This window comes from Ahaetulla prasina, chromosome 2 (genome assembly GCF_028640845.1).
Source record: "Ahaetulla prasina isolate Xishuangbanna chromosome 2, ASM2864084v1, whole genome shotgun sequence".
NCBI classification, from domain to species: domain Eukaryota; kingdom Metazoa; phylum Chordata; class Lepidosauria; order Squamata; family Colubridae; genus Ahaetulla; species Ahaetulla prasina.
The window spans coordinates 236,587,529-236,605,646 of record NC_080540.1 but is presented as its reverse complement, the minus strand read 5'-3'; the positions used below and the strand labels follow the sequence as shown (position 1 = coordinate 236,605,646).

The 18,118-nt window shown below is 34.5% G+C and overlaps 1 protein-coding gene across 5 annotated transcripts in view; it reads right to left on the bottom strand.

The window, feature by feature from the left end:
• Positions 1-632: 632 nt before the first annotated feature.
• LOC131191380 (BDNF/NT-3 growth factors receptor-like) overlaps positions 633-18,118 on the bottom strand; it is a 91,297-nt gene continuing 73,811 nt past the window's right edge. For all 5 annotated transcript variants that reach the window (XM_058169452.1, XM_058169449.1, XM_058169450.1 and 2 more), the window contains one exon: positions 633-3,348. In XM_058169452.1, coding sequence (XP_058025435.1) covers positions 3,311-3,348 — 38 coding nt within the window. In that variant the 3' untranslated portion in view covers positions 633-3,310. The remainder of the gene's footprint in view (positions 3,349-18,118) is intronic.

Sequence of the window (18,118 nt, the reverse complement as noted above, 5' to 3'; positions counted from 1 at the left end):
AATGCAGCAAAAATTTGCTCATGGATATCAGCTATTTATGTAATTTCCTTACAGGACTTCCAAGGTGTAGGGATTATTTGCAATACCTTCCAATAAGCAGATGGAAATACTTATCCATAGCAATGATGAAGTCAGTGAGACATGTCTACGTTTTGTCAATCTATTAAGAATTTAAATTAAAAACATTATTTTTAGGGATATAATCACACATATATTTTCTCATATTGAAAATGACATTTATGAGCATTTGGGTTGTGCCCCTTTTGCAAAAATAGATTATTACGTAAAATTTGCAAAATTTATTTGGACTTGAACTTTATTAAAAATAAAATGATCATAATTTTAAATTCTCAATTGTCTAAAGTATTACCATATTTTGTTTGAAAAAAGGGGTATTATTATATCAATACCCCCAAACTGAAATTTAATCAAAGCCGGTGCTAGCTGGAGAATCATTAGTTATATAGCCTGAGAAATCAAAATTGCACTTGAATTTGGTCAAGTGTCAGCAAATAAAATTTAATTCCTTTCAAACTATGAGCTTTTATATTAATTGTATTTCACAAAAATAGCACAATCTGTAATTAAGTATGCCATCATACCTAGATCAATGTATTTAGCTTTTTTTAAAATAGTTCTGTGCCATGTCAGCACAAATTTCCAAACCAGTTAAATGACAAAGGATGCAAAGCAGTTCACTATATGAAATTATTTGTGGAAGAATTCCTTTCCTTTTAAGCAAGATGGTGTTAGAGCATTAAAAATGGGTTAGCATGCACTTTGTTGCTTGTCCCAGTGGAAGCATCTGGGCAGAAGGATTCCCACAACGCTCAGTTGAACTGATTTCATCATAAATCACAGCACGACCACCACCACCCCGTGTGTGTGTGTGTGTGTGTGTGTGTGTGTGTGTGTGTGTGTGTAAGTAAACCAACCTTTGTTCTTCTAAATGACAATGTGGGTTATAAAATCCAAGTTAAACACTGGGGCAAATCTTTCTTGTTCAGGCTTATAAATGCATAAAATGTACAAAACATTTTTTAAATAATCCATTAGCAATTTTTATTGCCTAGTAAAGTAGAAAAGAACATTTTAACTTTGAATGCTGAGCACTCAAGTGTCTAACAAACTTAATGGATCCTGGCTGATTTCTTAGTATGACTGTCACTATGGTTTATAAGGGTCATTAATTTTATAATTAACCATGATATTTGTAAAGCAATACTGTTTGGGTAGATTAAAATATCTCTAGTGACAGACAAGAATAATTTATGATTCATTCATCAATCAATGAAATCAACATAGTGCAATTTTCAGTTTCAAAATCTGGTTTGAATCAGATTTATTTGTTCCCCTATTGGAAAGGAAATTAATTAACAATGCTAGCTTCATTCATTATTTAAGATGGCTTGGTTGTTGCCAAAATAAAAGTAACAAATAGCCATGTGCTGTAATCCAAAAACCTCTGTGAAAAATTACAATGGGAACAATACATTTGGTGGCAAACTTTGTATACATTTGGTATACAAAAGCATCCAAAAGTTTACTCTGCATTGCCTGTGTGCATATATAAATTGATGGTTCAAAAAAGAATTCTATTTTATTAAAAACAAATGCCTCAATTGCACAGATCCAAAATATTCTTGTCAGTACATGTAGAACTATCCAAAAATCAGACTTGAGACTGTAAAGTTAAGCTGCAAAATATTATAAGAATAAAGTATTGAAAGATTGCAGGCAAAATAAACTTATTATGTAGCTAAATGTTCATCTGGAACCTTATGTACTTTGGGAGAATTAAATTTTGTGACTGACTAGAAGTTTGGTAAATCTAAATTGGGGATTTAGTCTTCAACTATCGATTCTATGCAGATAAACTACAATATGGATCTTGGAGGAGACTGAAATCAGGTAAAAATATAATTAGCTCTGTCAACCTTTCTATTATTTAATAATAGCATTTTTAAAATTAGGTGGCTGTCAATATTGAAAGATTCTTCTCTGTCATTGGCTGAGGGAAACTAACAAGCCAATTTGGAGATATAAAAACTGGAGGAGGGATGGAACAAAAGTAGAAAAGTTTTAGTAAAAATTCACCTCATTTGTATCAAGATGCTCCAGAGGTGCATGTAATAGAATTAAAATGGAAACAACAAATGTAAACATCTTTTCTTCCTTAAAGATAATCAAACTTCTTGTGTTAGTGTAGTAGAAACTAACTTTTTCATAACTTTTACAAGGATAGCATGTGAAATGTTTCGTTTTCCAGAATAAAAGAATTTAAGATTATCTCAATATTACAGAGCTATTTTCTTTCTTACTATACGTAAGAATGTATGAGAGATAAGAAGTGGGAGAAAATTAATAGGGCTTGTTTAGGGCTCGAGATAATATAGCTAGCAGATATTAGGGAAGCAATTGCAATGCTTTCTGCTGGATTACAGAAGGTCATGTATGCTATGATTATCTGAACTATATACATTGCAGGATAGCAATTCAGTAAATTTAATGGAGATGGTGATGGAAGAGACCAAATTAACATGAGTACTTGCTTTTACATGGTTTCTTTGCTAACATAGATGCTCAGCATGGAAAGTGATCAGTTTTAGAACATGTCAGTGCACATAGTCAAGCAACACTTAGATACACGTTAATTAATTATATAGATTTTTTTACTGCTTACATTCTTGTCAGATGATCTCCTCCATACTATTACTAGTCCATACTCTATACTACTACGCCATGCATAGTCCATTCTACACCATACATACCACTCACATAGAGAAGCTGTGCAGAGCTATTTTTAATACACATTTAGGGCCTGCCAACTCACAGAAGGGCAAGTTTAAATAATCAATTGCTCTACTAAGATCAATGATTTATTCTAAGGGCTAAAAATTAACATTCTGCAGAATGATATAAAATATTTTATTTATTTACTACTTTTAGTACTCAAAATATTTGCAGTTCACCTTTAATAAATAGCTATGAAATTAATTATCTTTGTAGTTAAATTCAAACAATAAAATCAAAGTAGCAAAAATGTGTTGAAATGTAGCTTTATGAAGAAGATCATTGTTAATGTAACATAACTGTTCATGTTTGTGCTTTCTTGAGTTTTATAGCTGCCTAGGGCTGAATTTGTGGTGAAGTTGCCAAAATTTTGGATACTTCCAGATCTTTCAAATATAACCCAATTCTACCAGACAGGTCCAAGGAGTGTAGCAATTGACACAACAATAAACTGCCTAATGTGCAGCACTGAAGTTCAAAAAACATGCTCAACAGCCCTCTTTTTTCTTTATTTCATTTATTCATCCAGTGGAATCTTATGAAACAAAACAGAACCTAAAAGAAACAAAATGAACACATGAGAAATAATGTCTATAATGATTAACAAAAATTAACACAAAGATCCAAACACAAATAAAATTCTTAAAAATCAAATAAACCTGAAATGCATTTACATACCATATGTCAAAAACACAAATTAAAAAAGGCACATGTAATTTAATAAAATTTAATATGACTTACACGTATGGTTTAATTTACAAATAAAATAACATGCACAACTGAATATGATACATTTAGGCAAAAGCAGCCCTAAAAACATTTCAGGATAAAAGTGTAAGCTCTGCTTTACTCCCAACTAGCCAGAGGTGAAGGAACAACTATAGAAACCTATATATTAAAGTAGGGGAAGATAATAAGGATCATGCAGAGAAGCAGAAGCCAATCTGCTCACATGCTCAGTATGTGGATAAAGAAAGGGGTGGATTTTATGTTGGTACTAGAATGTAAACAATTATTAATGTAATGTAAATGTATGTAAATGAATGTAAACAATGTTGTACCTTGATGAACGTATCTTTTCTTTTATGTACACTGAGAGCATATGCACCAAGACAAATTCCTTGTGTGTCCAATCACACTTGGCCAATAAAATTCTATTCTATTCTATTCTATTCTATTCTATTCTATTCTATTCTATTCTATTCTGTGGGAAAGCTCAACTATGCTGAAACTGTAAGGGCAGAACACCCTCATGTATTAGAAGAAACAATTCACACAACAAGCTTTGAGTAAGATAAATGAAACTCTTTTGTCCTGAAGAAGGACTATGGCTGAAATGTAAGAAAACTTTTTACAAAAAAGTTCCTGTCTAACTGGATTCCCATATATTCTTTAAGGTTATGAGACATCTTGCTTCAGTTCAGTGGCTAAAACCCTATCTGAAGCCATCCCGTTTAAGGGATAGCTGTCCAATTCATATCTAGATGAAGAGCCAAACAGAGAGCAGGAATCCTTTCAAAAAGGAGCATCAAGAAGTAAACCGAGCAGGAATCACAGGTTATCTAATCCAAGCCTTCTTCACTATAATGACATTTATTTTATTTCTACTTATATTATATTAACCTTTCTAATTGTGCAAAAATATTTACAAAGTTGCATTCCATATGCAATTTTTGTGCAAATCTTTGTGTTTTTTGTGGGTTACAATTCTGTCATTTGGGCAACATGACAAACCTGACAGCCAATTGATTTAGTGGTTAAGGTGCCAGCCAAGAAACAGGAGACTGGGAGTTCTAATCCTGCCTTAGGCATGAAAGCTGACTGGGTGACTTTGGGCTTTCTCATTTTCGCTTAGCTCAACTACCTCACAGGATTGCTATTGTGGGAAAAACAAGAGGACAAAAGAGCATTAGGTATTATGTATATTATAAAAATAATAAAGCTAGGATTAAAAAAAATCTAAGAAAACCATAGCTATCCTTTCTTGCTCAGTTTTTTCACTGAAAAGTCCCATTACGTACAACAAAATATGTAAGGCAATATTTGTCCTGTTATTGTAATAGCAAAGTACCATTCTGATCTCAGCGCTTTAAACTAGCATCAATTTTCTAGCTGCCAAACTTCTTTAACAACTGATAAACATGTATATTTTTTGCAATACTTTTGCGATTTCTAACACAGAAAAATTCCGTGTAGAAAATTTCTCTCATCTGAAGTTGCCACAGAGTCTGTTTATTGTTTGTCTTTCCATTTATCACACTATATGTATCAATATAAAAAATTGGCACGTATAATGAGATAAACAGCAATTACCTCATTTGAATTCCATCTGATTGCTAATTAAATACCTGAGGCAGCCAGATTATTTTCTGCTTCACTGTAGGTAACAGAAGATGTGCAAAACCAAACAAGCTTACTAGATGTGATTTCATGTTTCTAATAGGGCTTGCCTAAATTCCTTTTTGTTGAAACATTCACTATTACTTGCCACAAAAAGCCAAGAAAAACAGATAGAATAAAAGGGATTTGGCTAAATCGCACACAGAAATTATAATCTTAAAGCAAGTACAATCAATTACGACTGCCAGGATTCTGTAGTCAGCTGTTTCAAGGAAAAGGCTTTAGGATATTAAAAAGATTAATGTTATGGGGTAATACTTGCTGCAATGTCAACTGCTTCTGAATAATACCACATTCATTTTATGCTAATACTCCACAGTGAAATAAAATATACTGGCACTGTTAACCTTCTCAGCAAACTATTTATATCTTGCCCAGGTAGGAACAGACATGCTTCAGCACATTGTGGTATAGTAGCACATTGGTAGCACTTTGAATATCTGAAGTCAGTGTAAATTCATTGATTAATTAATCTTGTATAGGGAAGTTTATCATCTAGTGGAAAACTTGACAACAAAACAACAAGTCACTCTGAAGGAAAAAGTGTGTTGTTTTTTCTGTAAAAAGTAGCATTCTCAACCAGATACCTTTTAGAATGCCACCATCCTTGTTAGAAATACAATGAATGTTGTAGTGCATTTCATCTCAAATAAATAAAGTTACCCACACCAGGCTAATTCCAAGTATGTGTTAACTGTGCTTGTGTAATGTATATGTTATTCAATGCTGATTATCATAGAACTATTTAAACAATATAAATATAAACTTTGCTTTCACATACAGTAATTTGGAAATGATTAAGATCATTACATGATTTATTGAGAGATTTTTTTAAAAAAATGTTGGTAAATTAAAAGAAAGGGAAAGAAGGAGAGAAATGGGAAAGAAAGAAATTCAGTGATATTTCTCCCAAAAAGAAAATTTATCCAATTTTCAGAACTGGGTAAAAACAAGCAACTGATCCTTTTCATTTGCTATTTGGAACTACAAGATCATTTTAGGTAGTAATGTTGCTTAGTATTACTTTCTTGTTTGTACAAGATTTTATTTTTTTAATTTATTGAAAAGAAAAGAACATGCTTACTTGTTTCTGAACCATTTTCTAAGCAAGAATGTATTAATATTCTATGTCATCAGCAAATACAGCCATGGTAATAGATCACTTGAAAAATCTTTTATACAAAATTTTATGAAGAACCACACCTGGAACTAATATATCAATACCTTACAATGAAAATACTCAAAGTCTACTATTTTATATGGTTTGTAACATACATTTAAATTTTATTTCTCAGTAACTGCTTAATAATATTAAAATATTTCAACCAATTGAAAATGTTCTTTAAATTTCTGACAGTGTTTCTAAAATTATCCCAGCTGTTTTTAAAAGCACTTTTTTTTCTTAACCTTTTTCTTTTGTAATCACAGATCGCTCATATAGATACCAGAGGCAAATACTTAAGTTGGCACTTTCTTTTTATAGCTGGTTGCTAGCCTCCACTAAACATGGGAATGACAGGGAAGAGCAGGGGGGAAAAATATTTTTAAAACTCTGGATTATTTTCTTATCTTACACTGATAAAAAGGTCCAATTCACAGGTGTAAATTTAATATGGAGCCTTTGCTGAGTAACTTTAGACAATTCCTAATGACTAGCTTTTTTGCAAATGTTTAATCAATGCACATGGAGGTTAAGTGAATTATTGAGCAAGATCACATATCCTTTAGTGGCTGAAATAAGCTGCAATCCTGGTTCCTTTTTAGCTTTCCTTGAACTTCTGCAAACATATAGTTAGAGTAATAGCTGCGACCCACTACTCTTCAATAGTATCATAGTGCTGGTATTATACAATTAAAAATCTTTCTCAACACTCTTGCATGCTGATATATATAAAAGAATAGTTAAAATAAAAAGGAAATTACTGATGCAGTTGCCCTGGTGTTTCTTCTACATGTTTATTTGTGTGGGATTTTTATGGTTTTTAACTGTATACTGAATTCCTATTGTGTTGTTCAAAAAATCTGCAAAGTAAATAAATATAGAGTGAATAGACTTTAAAGCTATATTTATGTACATTTCCAAAAAAAATCTCCCTTCTAGTCATGGGACTTGATTTTTGTATATTACAACTGCAGCGAGATTATTGTATGCCTAAAGATGGAAAGATGTGGCAACACCCACAATTACTGAGTGGTTGGTGAAGATGATGGCATTTTCTAGAACTGGCCAAATTTACTTCTTTGATTACAGAAAAAACAATATCTGACTGGAAACTCGCTATGGACTTTTTGTGTAAAAGAAAAAATGAACTTATGATTTAAGGAATTGATAATTAGATAGGAAGAATTATAAAATGAAGAAAATTATGTAGTAATTTTAGAGAACAAGGTATATTTAAAATTGTGCTTATAATTTTTGTAAATAAGAATGGAAGTCACTTCTTTTTATATTTTTCTTTATTTTACTTTTTTCCTTTCTTGCACTTATAGCTTCCTCTTTATATCTTTCGTTTTCTTTTTTCTTCCTTGTTTTGCATTAATCTGTATTAATTTTTATCTTTCACTCACATATGCTCTAGACAGCTGGTCCTTACAAGGAGACCATAGCACACTGATTTTGATAGGTCTGAACGCCCGGGACAGTAAGATTAGCCGTCTTGCTTGCAATCACAGTGGAGCCTTTTAAAAGACACTAAGTTCGCAAACTTTACTTTCTAATCACTTGTGGAATTTACCCATTAATTAATTTTAAGTTATCGGAGACCTTCAGAATGACCAGCTGGAAAGTGCCAGGTGAGTCTGCCTTCAACCATGAATGGAAGAAAGTTTTAATCATAAGCTTAGAATTTAAAGAATCTGAAATAAATAGGAAAAAGCTAAATAAAATTTGATGTGAGAAACATATAAACAGATTAAGGTTCTGGATAAAATTAGAATATTAAAATATATTTCCATGTAAAAGATGGGAAATAAATACAACGGAATTGAAGTATATGACATACATAAAATAGAATTACACATGTCAATAAATAAAGACTGGCTTTCTTTGTGTTCATAGCAATATGGAACAATTTAATGGCACATGAGTCCCAACTGAGATATGATGCAAATTAGATTTTAAACTATGTAATTTATGCACATGTATTTGATAATTAGCAGTCCTTGAGAAGCTGAACCATAATGTGATAAATACGGGTTGGAATGAAATGTTTTGGGGTTTTGTCCCACTGCCATAAAATAAATCAAAATTATCTGTCAGAGGCTGACATTTACCTTTTAGAGGAAGTTTGTTATGAAAGCTACATTTGAAATACATAGAATAACATCCAAGTTGCTTATTAGGGAATTAAATAAATTATCTTCTCATAACGCCAAGTTTATTTTTAAATTTTTATTTTTATTATTTATATTATTATATATTTATTTTTATACTTATATAGAAATAATTCAAACATATCTAATACTCCTTACCGCCTCATATTTTCATCATGACAACAACCCCGTGAAGTGACTTGGGCTATGAGAGAGTGACTGGCCCAAGGTCACTCAGATGGCTTTCACGGCTAAAGCGGGACCTGAACTCATGGTCTAGTGCTTTAACCACTAGACAAATTGGCTCAGTAGTTATGAGCCAATAGTAGTTTTTTACAAAAATCATGAATGTTGATTGCATGCACAGAATTAATGCCATGACTAGTTTGATCCTGGTCAAGAAAACTGATAAAAAACAAACAAGAAAGAAAGAAAGAAAGAATATTGATAAAATATTAAATATTGATTAAAAGTGCATGTGTACCACAAATGCAAAATTATCATGCTTCTTTTCCATTTCAGCCCTTCTCAGATTCAAAAAAAGTCACCTCAAGGAAGAAGAAGACCTTAATCAATTTTAGCAAGTCTTTTTGTTCCTATGCCATATCCTAACCCACTTTTGAAAATTGCCTCATTTTTCAAGCACATTGCCACATAGTGAAAGTCTGTTTAGAAGTTTCTGCTTGAGGAACACAAGTACACAACCCCTTGGGCACACGAACGGATTTAATTCTACATCTGCATACACAACTTTTGTTTTGCTTTTAGTCCTGCATTTAAACAGAAAATCAATGTTTATGTTTGTCATTTTAGACTAGAGGGATGATTTAGAATTTCTAATTAAATTTTAAATTGGTCAGTTTCCACCCCACAAGACTCAGAAGTAGGTCAGTAAATCAGGTCAAACGTTCAGGCCTATAACATCTCTTTTGTCTCTTCCTGTTTTCTACTTTTCTGGAGTGAGAGACGGGTTTTGTTGACGGGGATCTCTGAATATTCCTCCTGCATGTAAGGACAGTGTGCTAATAAAAAAGATGTTCTTTTTGTACAGAAGGAACACCTGACTATGTAACTATGCTCTTATGGAAAAAAGGAGACGGGTAGAATAAAAAGACTATGAGCACACATTCTAATTGCATTGCAGCTGGGGAGATTGGATGGGATAAAAATAATGATTTAAGCTTGGAAAGAAATCAGGGGAAACAAAAACTTTGCTCAAAACAAATTGAAACCTGCCCTGCTTTATGCAACAGTGTTAAGTTTTAAGTCCAGCAATTGCATGTCTAAAATGTCATGACATCTTCAGGCTGTCACTCAGGTAGCACGTTAAGACAGGTTTTTCTACATGTAAGCATAGAGTATGCTTGGGTAAAACATTCAGCTGATATTTTACTTTATTTAGTTTTTTCTTTAAATTGGTTCCGATGCATTTTACCAAGTCAGCTCCTTTGGGAAAGTTCCATGTAAACTTGATTCTATGACTCATTTAGTAGAATAGATTTTCAGCATTTTAATGTCAGCAATAGCTTCTGCTCCAGCCCTACTAATCCCAGCAGCCAACATTATTCCCAGGCCTAATGATCAAGACCCAACCACCTGGGCATTCATTCCACTTGGCCCTATTAGGCTGGGGAAGGAAGGAGGGGGGCTAGCATTTAGACCAGGTCTATAAGCAGGCAGGGAAAACTCCAAAGAATTTTGTCTTGGAAGGGCAAGTTGAGTTTTTACTTTACTTCACACTGCCACATGGCCTTTTATTTTAAGTGCCTGCAATAACCGGATGAAAGGGATGAGATTTCCAGTAAGTAAGCATGAACTGGAGTGGGGGTGGGGGAGGGGGGTTAACAAGTCTGAGAAGATAAAGAAGATGAAAACATTGTGTTTAAGGCAATTTATCCTGCAGCAGGAATGTAAGGGGAAAAAGCAGATCAGAAGGGAGATAAAACTAAGAAAGAATATACAGCAACATGGTAGCTCCTGTCTTCCAACCACAAATCTGTCTGTCTGTCTGTCTGTCTGTCTATACATACATACACATCAGTGATGGGATTCAAAAAAAATTACTATCAGTTCTGTGTGACTGGCTTGGTGGGCGTGGCTTGGTGGGCGTGGCAGGGGAAGGATACTGTAAAATCTCCATTTCCTCCCTATCAGCTGGGACTCGGGAGGCAGAGGAAAGATGGGGGGTGGAGCCAGTTAGAGGTGGTATTTACCAGTTCTCCGAACTACTCAAAATTTTCACTACCGGTTCTCCAGAACTGGTCAGAACCTGCTGAATACCACCTCTGATACACACACAAAGACACACAGACAGATATATATATATATATATATATATATATAGTCAGCAAATCCCATACTCGTAAGGATTATGGTATCTAATTGGGTAATGAAATGTTTGCAAGCAAACAACCAAGTTTAGTGAGCACCAAGAACTTTACCATTCTAATGCTAGTTATAAAGCCCTTTATAGCATAGGTACTGATTATAGATTTTTAAAAAGAATACAAATAAAATTGTGAAACAGAAAATTTTGGGACTAAGACAAGCAAACAGCCTGAGATCATACGTAAGAGCTATCAAATCTCGGTGCATGTGCTCTCCATTAATGGCACTGCCACATAAAGAGAATTTAAGATTTAAAACTCTTAAATTTGAATCTCTTTAATATTGAAGCCCTGTTGAAAGATTCACTCCTTGATTCTACAGTAATTTATCTCCTTTTTTATTAATTTTTTTATAAAAGCAAAATGCCTATCCAAGTCTGGTCTTTTGTTCTCCTGTTTTTAGCTTCTCGTTGCTTTTTGAATTTCTAGAGAGAGAGAATAGTCTTGGAGAAATCCAGATAGAAACTGTAGGAGACTAGGTGACACAGTGGTTAGAATGCAGTATTGCAGGCTAACTCATTGCTCACTGCCAGGAGTTCAGTCCTGACCAGCTCAAGGTTGACTCAGCCTTCCATTCTTCTGAACCTGGTAAAACGAGGACCCATTCTGTTGGGGGCAATATGCTAACATTTGTAAACTGCTCAGAAAGTGTGGAAAACACTATGGAGTGGCACATAAGTCCTACTGCTATCATGCACATGTAACAACTCTGAAGAAGCTGCTTCAGTAGCTTCTTAATAAACTTGAAAAAAATATACGGTAGCTTTCATTGGAGCCAAACACCTAGTGCTTTTATGTTTCCAAAAATCAGGTTTTACACTTAAATTCATTAACCATACATTGTTAATGCATTTGACTTCTTTCTTCTGAATCAATTACGTTGCTGCTGCAACAAATTTCCCATATGAGACGATTGGTGGATGCTGCAGGAAAAACAAACTGATTTTGCTACAGCACAAATTTTAAAATAAAAATAAAATTAGGACTCCTTGTTATAATTTGGTCCATCACATTCAAAAAATCAAACTTCTGCATCGTATGTGTAAGCAGCCCAAGTTTAACATTATTTTTTTTTAAATTAAAAGCTGCTCAAATGACATTATACAAAATGTCTTTCATTTGAAAACAGATAATACGTAGCTAATGGACATACAATTTCATTTACCAAAAGTTCTAAGTTAATTCCAGTTCCTCTTACCAACTAGCTGCCAAGCTTAAATTTTTCCTATCAATTTATGACATGTCTGGCTAACTGCATCAGGCCCAAATCTCAATTATCTATTCTCTGTATGACTGATGTAAGGTAAGTCTTTTCTCACCCCAGGCAGAAAAGAGAAAATGTCCATACGTAACTTTTACTAACTGATTATTTTAATGTAAGCAGCTCTATTGGTTCTTTATTCAAAATAAAAAACCCTCTTTATTTTTGTTCCATAATTAAATGCTTCCAAAATGTCAGAGAAGATGGACTGGAGCAGAAAAGGGAACTTTCAGGAAAAGGAAGAAAACGTAAAAATAGTGACCTTGGCACAGAAATTTGTCTAGTGACTGGAAGAGTGAAATTGGAAACCATTCTGAATTATTAATGAATTAAAAGTAGGTACTCTGAATTTATCTTTAAAAAAAGAAAATGCAAGTTCTCTTAGAATTCTTCCAAAATATCTGTATATATGCCTTTCTTAACTCAGACCATCTTTATTTAACATTTTAAAGGGGTTTTTTTCCTGGATTGTACTCTTCAGTATAAGAACTCTGAAATCACTTTTTTTTTTTTTGTATATGAAAACCATTTACATCCATGTCAGCAGTAATGGCTGAATAAAAGGAATAAAGGGTTCCCCCAAGGACAGTATTATATTTATTATGGGCAATTTGTAACTGTATTAAATCAAAATACTATGAGCCATTTAAGGTTAAGATTAAATTGCTTGGATCTTTTTGTTTATTATAAAAATATGTCTTTGTAAAAGGAAGCTAAAGAACTTGAGCTACAGTTTCTTGAAAAACTGGACCATCTCTTGGGTATCAGGGCCAGCTCTTACTCTGAGATGCGGTCACTTCAGAGGATGCTCAGATGACAGCAAAGCTAGAGAACATTTGAAGCAGCTGGAAACATTAGGATGTGGGATCTGATCCAGGACCATCTCCCAACACTAAAGCTCGTAGGGCTAAGTGAAGGGCAGAAGGAAGACCAAGGCAAGGGCATTCCTAGCGGTGATTGTATGTACCTGGTGTGTGTGAGCCCCTCCCCCCCACTAACTTAGAGCCACTCTTAGCAAACAAACTCTTGTTGAGAACAACTGATCTGTTTGCTGGAAACTCTGCTTCTTTGCACCCTGAAGTCTTATATATGACTTTGGCCACAAAGAAGAGGAAGTCAACCTATTTTCCAAAGCACCTGAGGGCAGGACAAGAAGAACTAGGTGGAAACTGATCAAGGAGAGAAGCAACCTAGAACTAAGGAGAAATTTCCTGACAGTTAGAACAATTAATCAGTGGAACAATTAATCAGTGAAACTGGGTATGTCTAGTTTAATAAAAAGAAGGACTAGGGGAGACATGATAGCTGTGTTCCAATATCTCAGGGGTTGCCACAAAGAAGAGGGAGTCGGGCTGTTCTCCAAAGGGTAGAACAAGAAGCAATGGGTGGAAACTGATCAAAGAAAGAAGCAACTTAGAACTAAGGAGAAATTTCCTGACAGTTAGAATAATTAATAAGTGGAACGACTTGCCTTCAGAAGTTGTGAATGCTCCAACACTGGAAATTTTTAAGAAAATGTTGGATAACCATCTGACTGAGATGGTGTAGGGTTTCCTGCCTGGGCAGGGGGTTGGACTAGAAGGCCTCCAAGGTCCCTTCCAACTCTGTTGTTATGCTATGTTATGTTAATTTGCCTCCACAAGTTGTAAATGCTCCAACGCTGGAAGTTTTAAAGAAGAGATTGGATAACCATTTGTCTTGAAATGGTATGGGTTTCCTGCCTAAGCAGGGGGTTGGACTGGACAACCTCCAAGGTCTCTTCCAACTCTGTTATTCTATTCTATTCTATTCTACATAGAAATTGTTCCTTTGAATCTGGAACAGTTGAAAACCTACCCATCATACTGGGATCCTTGGACCATGCATCTAAAATGCTTCTGCCCATTGCTTCAGACCTAGTTACTGAAAACTTCCTTACTTCTACTTATAGTTACCCTAACTGGAATTTGCCTTTGCAAATGATAATGCGTTAAGTGTGGACATGTGTACGCATCTGAGATAGGACATTGGGTATCCATATTAGTAAGGAAATATGTAAAATGCCCACTAAGCAGTGTTATTCAATGGAATGCCAGCACATGTGAAGGAATGTTTTTATAGGGGGACAGAACCTTTTAGCGTGTTATGGGTTTATTATGGAATGTAAGATACTATAAATCTAACATGGCACTGAAAATAATTGGGTAAAAGACTTAGCATTTTCTCTACCATCCAGAGAAAAACATTATGGCTGACTCATTGGTAAATCATCAATATCCTAATAAACAGAGGCTGTCCATATTCATTTAACCTCTGCTCCAAGGACAGTGTATGGGAATTGACAGCAGTGAGTATTACTATACATGGTGTTCAATTCCTGCCTTCCTATAGTAATATGAAACTACTAGCTCTAGATCTCCGGAAGGTAAGCAAGGCATTGTCAGGGGTGAAAAGGGGTGAGAGGAGGGCAAAGCAGGCCCAGGAATTTTACCAGATTTGCTTACTTGCTATCTATAAAGTAGAGAATACTTGAAAGTACAAATATATGTTTATATTATAAAGGGCAGCAGAAACTCTGCTAACTGCAAGATATGCTCCATTAGTAACAACAGACATTTCACCTCTACACATAATAAGAAATGTAAGATGGATCTATATTATTTGCAGAAGTAAACAAAACAATCTTTGCAAATAAGAACTCTGTACATCCACATACCTCTCACACTCCTATGTACATTTACCCAAGAGTAAACCTATTAACTCTTTGTTAGGCAACAAGCTTAATTACATGAGCTGTGTTTAAGCATTTACCTATACATACGAAGGACTCTCTCCAATATTCATGCATTCAAATAGGTGATCGAAAGGGAAGTACACTCACACTGATTAGAAGACAAATATAGCTCTCCATCTGATCCAGGATATTTTAAAGCATGTTCTATAATGGGGGCATGGGCTGCCTCTGAGTCAGTACTGACTCTCAGTGAAGGCCTAGACTAGTCTGTAGCTTATTTGGCAAGAGTTCAGGAGTAGTTTGCTGTTGCCCCCTTCCTAGAGCTGAAAGAGAGTGACTGGCCGAAGGTCACCCAGCCAGCTTCAGACCCAAGGGATTATAGTTACCTGGTTGCCTTAGCTGCTTTCCCAAATGGGTCTAAAAAATTCATCTTAAATATGTTTTACACCCTGAAGAAGAAATAAATATTCCAAAACTAGACAACGTGTCTCTCTTTTGAATTAACTCTCAACTTTACACTTTTGTTAGCTTGAAAGACTTTCTTCTTCTTCAGTATAATCATCATGATCATCATCACATATTAATTCATATTGTGTACTTCTATATATAACCCATATTTTAAAAAACTTTAAAACTGTAAGCAAAGTAGTTTTAAAACTACTTTAGGTAGGTAGATAGGTAGTAGGTAGGTAAGTAGGTAGGTAGATGATAGATAGATAGATAGATAGATAGATAGATAGATAGATAGATAGATAGATAGATAGATAGATAATTTTTATTCTCAGTCATCTTTTAAAACTAATTAAGAAACCTAAAATAGAAAATCTGAGAAATATAACTCCTTAAATAATCTTTTCCTTCTATGTAACTATTATCACTTCTGACTTGTACTGATCTTAGAATTAGACAAAAAAGTGATTCATAACATATTTTTATCTAAAGAATGGGAGTTTTATATTAAAATCTATTTTTCCTTTATATTCGAATCAGAGAAAACCTAAAAAACTATTCCATATAACCTAATAAATGTGATTTTATAACTTGAGCTGTTCAATTCTTTGGTAAAAGGTGCTTTGGAGCATATACCAAGCACCACTTTTCATATTGTTAAAGCAGCCATGTCTCTTCTTCTAGGATCATGTGGCTGTTCTGAAAACTGCTCCAAAGCAACTTTACTAACAGTCATTCAAGCCTGGAAACAAAGATAGGGATGCTATAAGGATCTGAAAAGACCCTTTTTTCTGTGTTCTCATACATTCCAAACCCTTCTGAAACAATAGCAAAGGCTTAATTATAAACTTGCTTACTGGAAATGTCAGAATAAAAGCAATATACATGGAAATGCATAATCATTATTTTTATTAAGAAAAAGATATGATTCACTCACCCATTTCCCTCTCTTTTTCTAACACAAAGTTCTAAGATACATGTATATAAGAATATATATTCATATTCACTGAGGGCAGGATCCTGTCCAGGGGTGAAATGCTCCCGGTTCGGACCGGATCACCTGATCCGGTAGCGATGGCAGTAGGTGGTTCGGAGAACCGGTAGCAAAAATCCCTGGCCCCACCCCCTGCCCCAGCTGAGCCACGTGATATCAGAGGTTGTTTTTTTTTACTTTTAAAAGCATTTTTTCTTTGGCTGAAAAAAGCTTTTAAAAGTAAAAAAAAAGTCTCTGATGATTGTGCAGCTCAGCTGGGATCGTCAGAACCCTTTAAAAGCTTTTTTTTAACAACCTCTTCGGCCGAGCTTTTAAAAAGCTTTTAAAAGGCTCCTCTGGTGATCCCAGCTGAGTTACCCGATTGCTAGAATCTTTTAAAAGCATGTTTTCTACAAGCTCTTCGGCTGAAGAGGTTGTAGAAAAAAATGTTTTTAAAAGGTTCTGGTGATCAGGTAACAGTTGGGATCGTCAGAACCCTTTAAAAGCTTTTTTTTCCTCTGGCAATTCCAGCTGAGTTGCCTGATCATCACAGGCTTTTAAAAGCATTTTTTTTACAACTCTTTGGCTGAAGAGGTTGTAGAAAAAATGCTTTTAAAATTAAAAAAAAAAGTTGGCCACGCTCACCCAGTCACATTAGCTTCCCCCACCAAGCCACATCCACAGAGCTGGTAGTAACAAATTTTACATTTCACCCCTAATCTTGGGCCTATGTAAATAAATATACTTGCAATATGTGTTTGTGAGTGAGTGTGGGTGGGTGGGAGGGGGGGGAGAGACAGAGAGAGAGAGAGTGAGTCAAGGAACACTTAGAAAAGACACAGAATTGGAATGTGCTCAGGTGACGTGATACTCAAGAGTCTGCCTTCTGAAACATCCACTCAAAGTTCTATCTCTCTTCTATTTATTTATTCAAAGTAACCACAATGGGCTAAAAAGTGACATGCTGTGAAATGAACCTGAAGCACTGAAGGGAAGAAAAATGAAAAAGGAATAGGATTCTACACCCTGCAAGATGCCATTTTTGCATCAAAATATTTAACATTTAGAATATTTAACCTTTAACAGTTAGCCCACATCTGCTCAATGGACAAAATACTGCAAATCTTTCCAGATGTAACATCATGTTGTTAACTTCAACAATCACAAATATAGTTTTACTACATATATCTTACAGATTTCTGAAAGAATATTAATTACAAAGAACAGTGGTTCTTAAACTGTTTCAGGCAAATACATTTTTCCTGGGCTTGAATAATGTCATTACCACAGAAAAAAAATAAACTCTTTATTATTTTCACAAGCATCATAGCAATGGTAGTCCCAAATTGGATCCTAGACTTAAAAACAAGCAATTTGCAATTGCAAATTACCCCCAGAATACACCCCAGTTTAAGATCCATTGACCTAGGCTAAGACCTTGACATAGATGTGATGTCTGCAGCTTCTCTGCACACCCTTTCCTCAGTAATTTCTTCTGTAGTCCATGGATTAAAGCCAATTTTCACTGGACCATCTATCATGCAGGCATTGCTGCTCTATTCTGGGTACAATCATTTTAAGTAAAGAACTTGCATGAACAACAATGTGGGTTTTCAGCTGATTTTATCAACACAGGAATGTCAGGGTAGTTTGACTTTCATTGCAGTCTTGAGAATAAAAATATTTTTTCTTTTTTTAATCTAAAATTTACTTGACATAAAAGTCAGGCAAAAGAGCTCATTATGATAAGAAAACTGGTGAAAGAAGGACCTAAAAAGAGACTCGTGTATATTCTTTGCATATAAAGAGATGCTACTTCCTTTATCTAT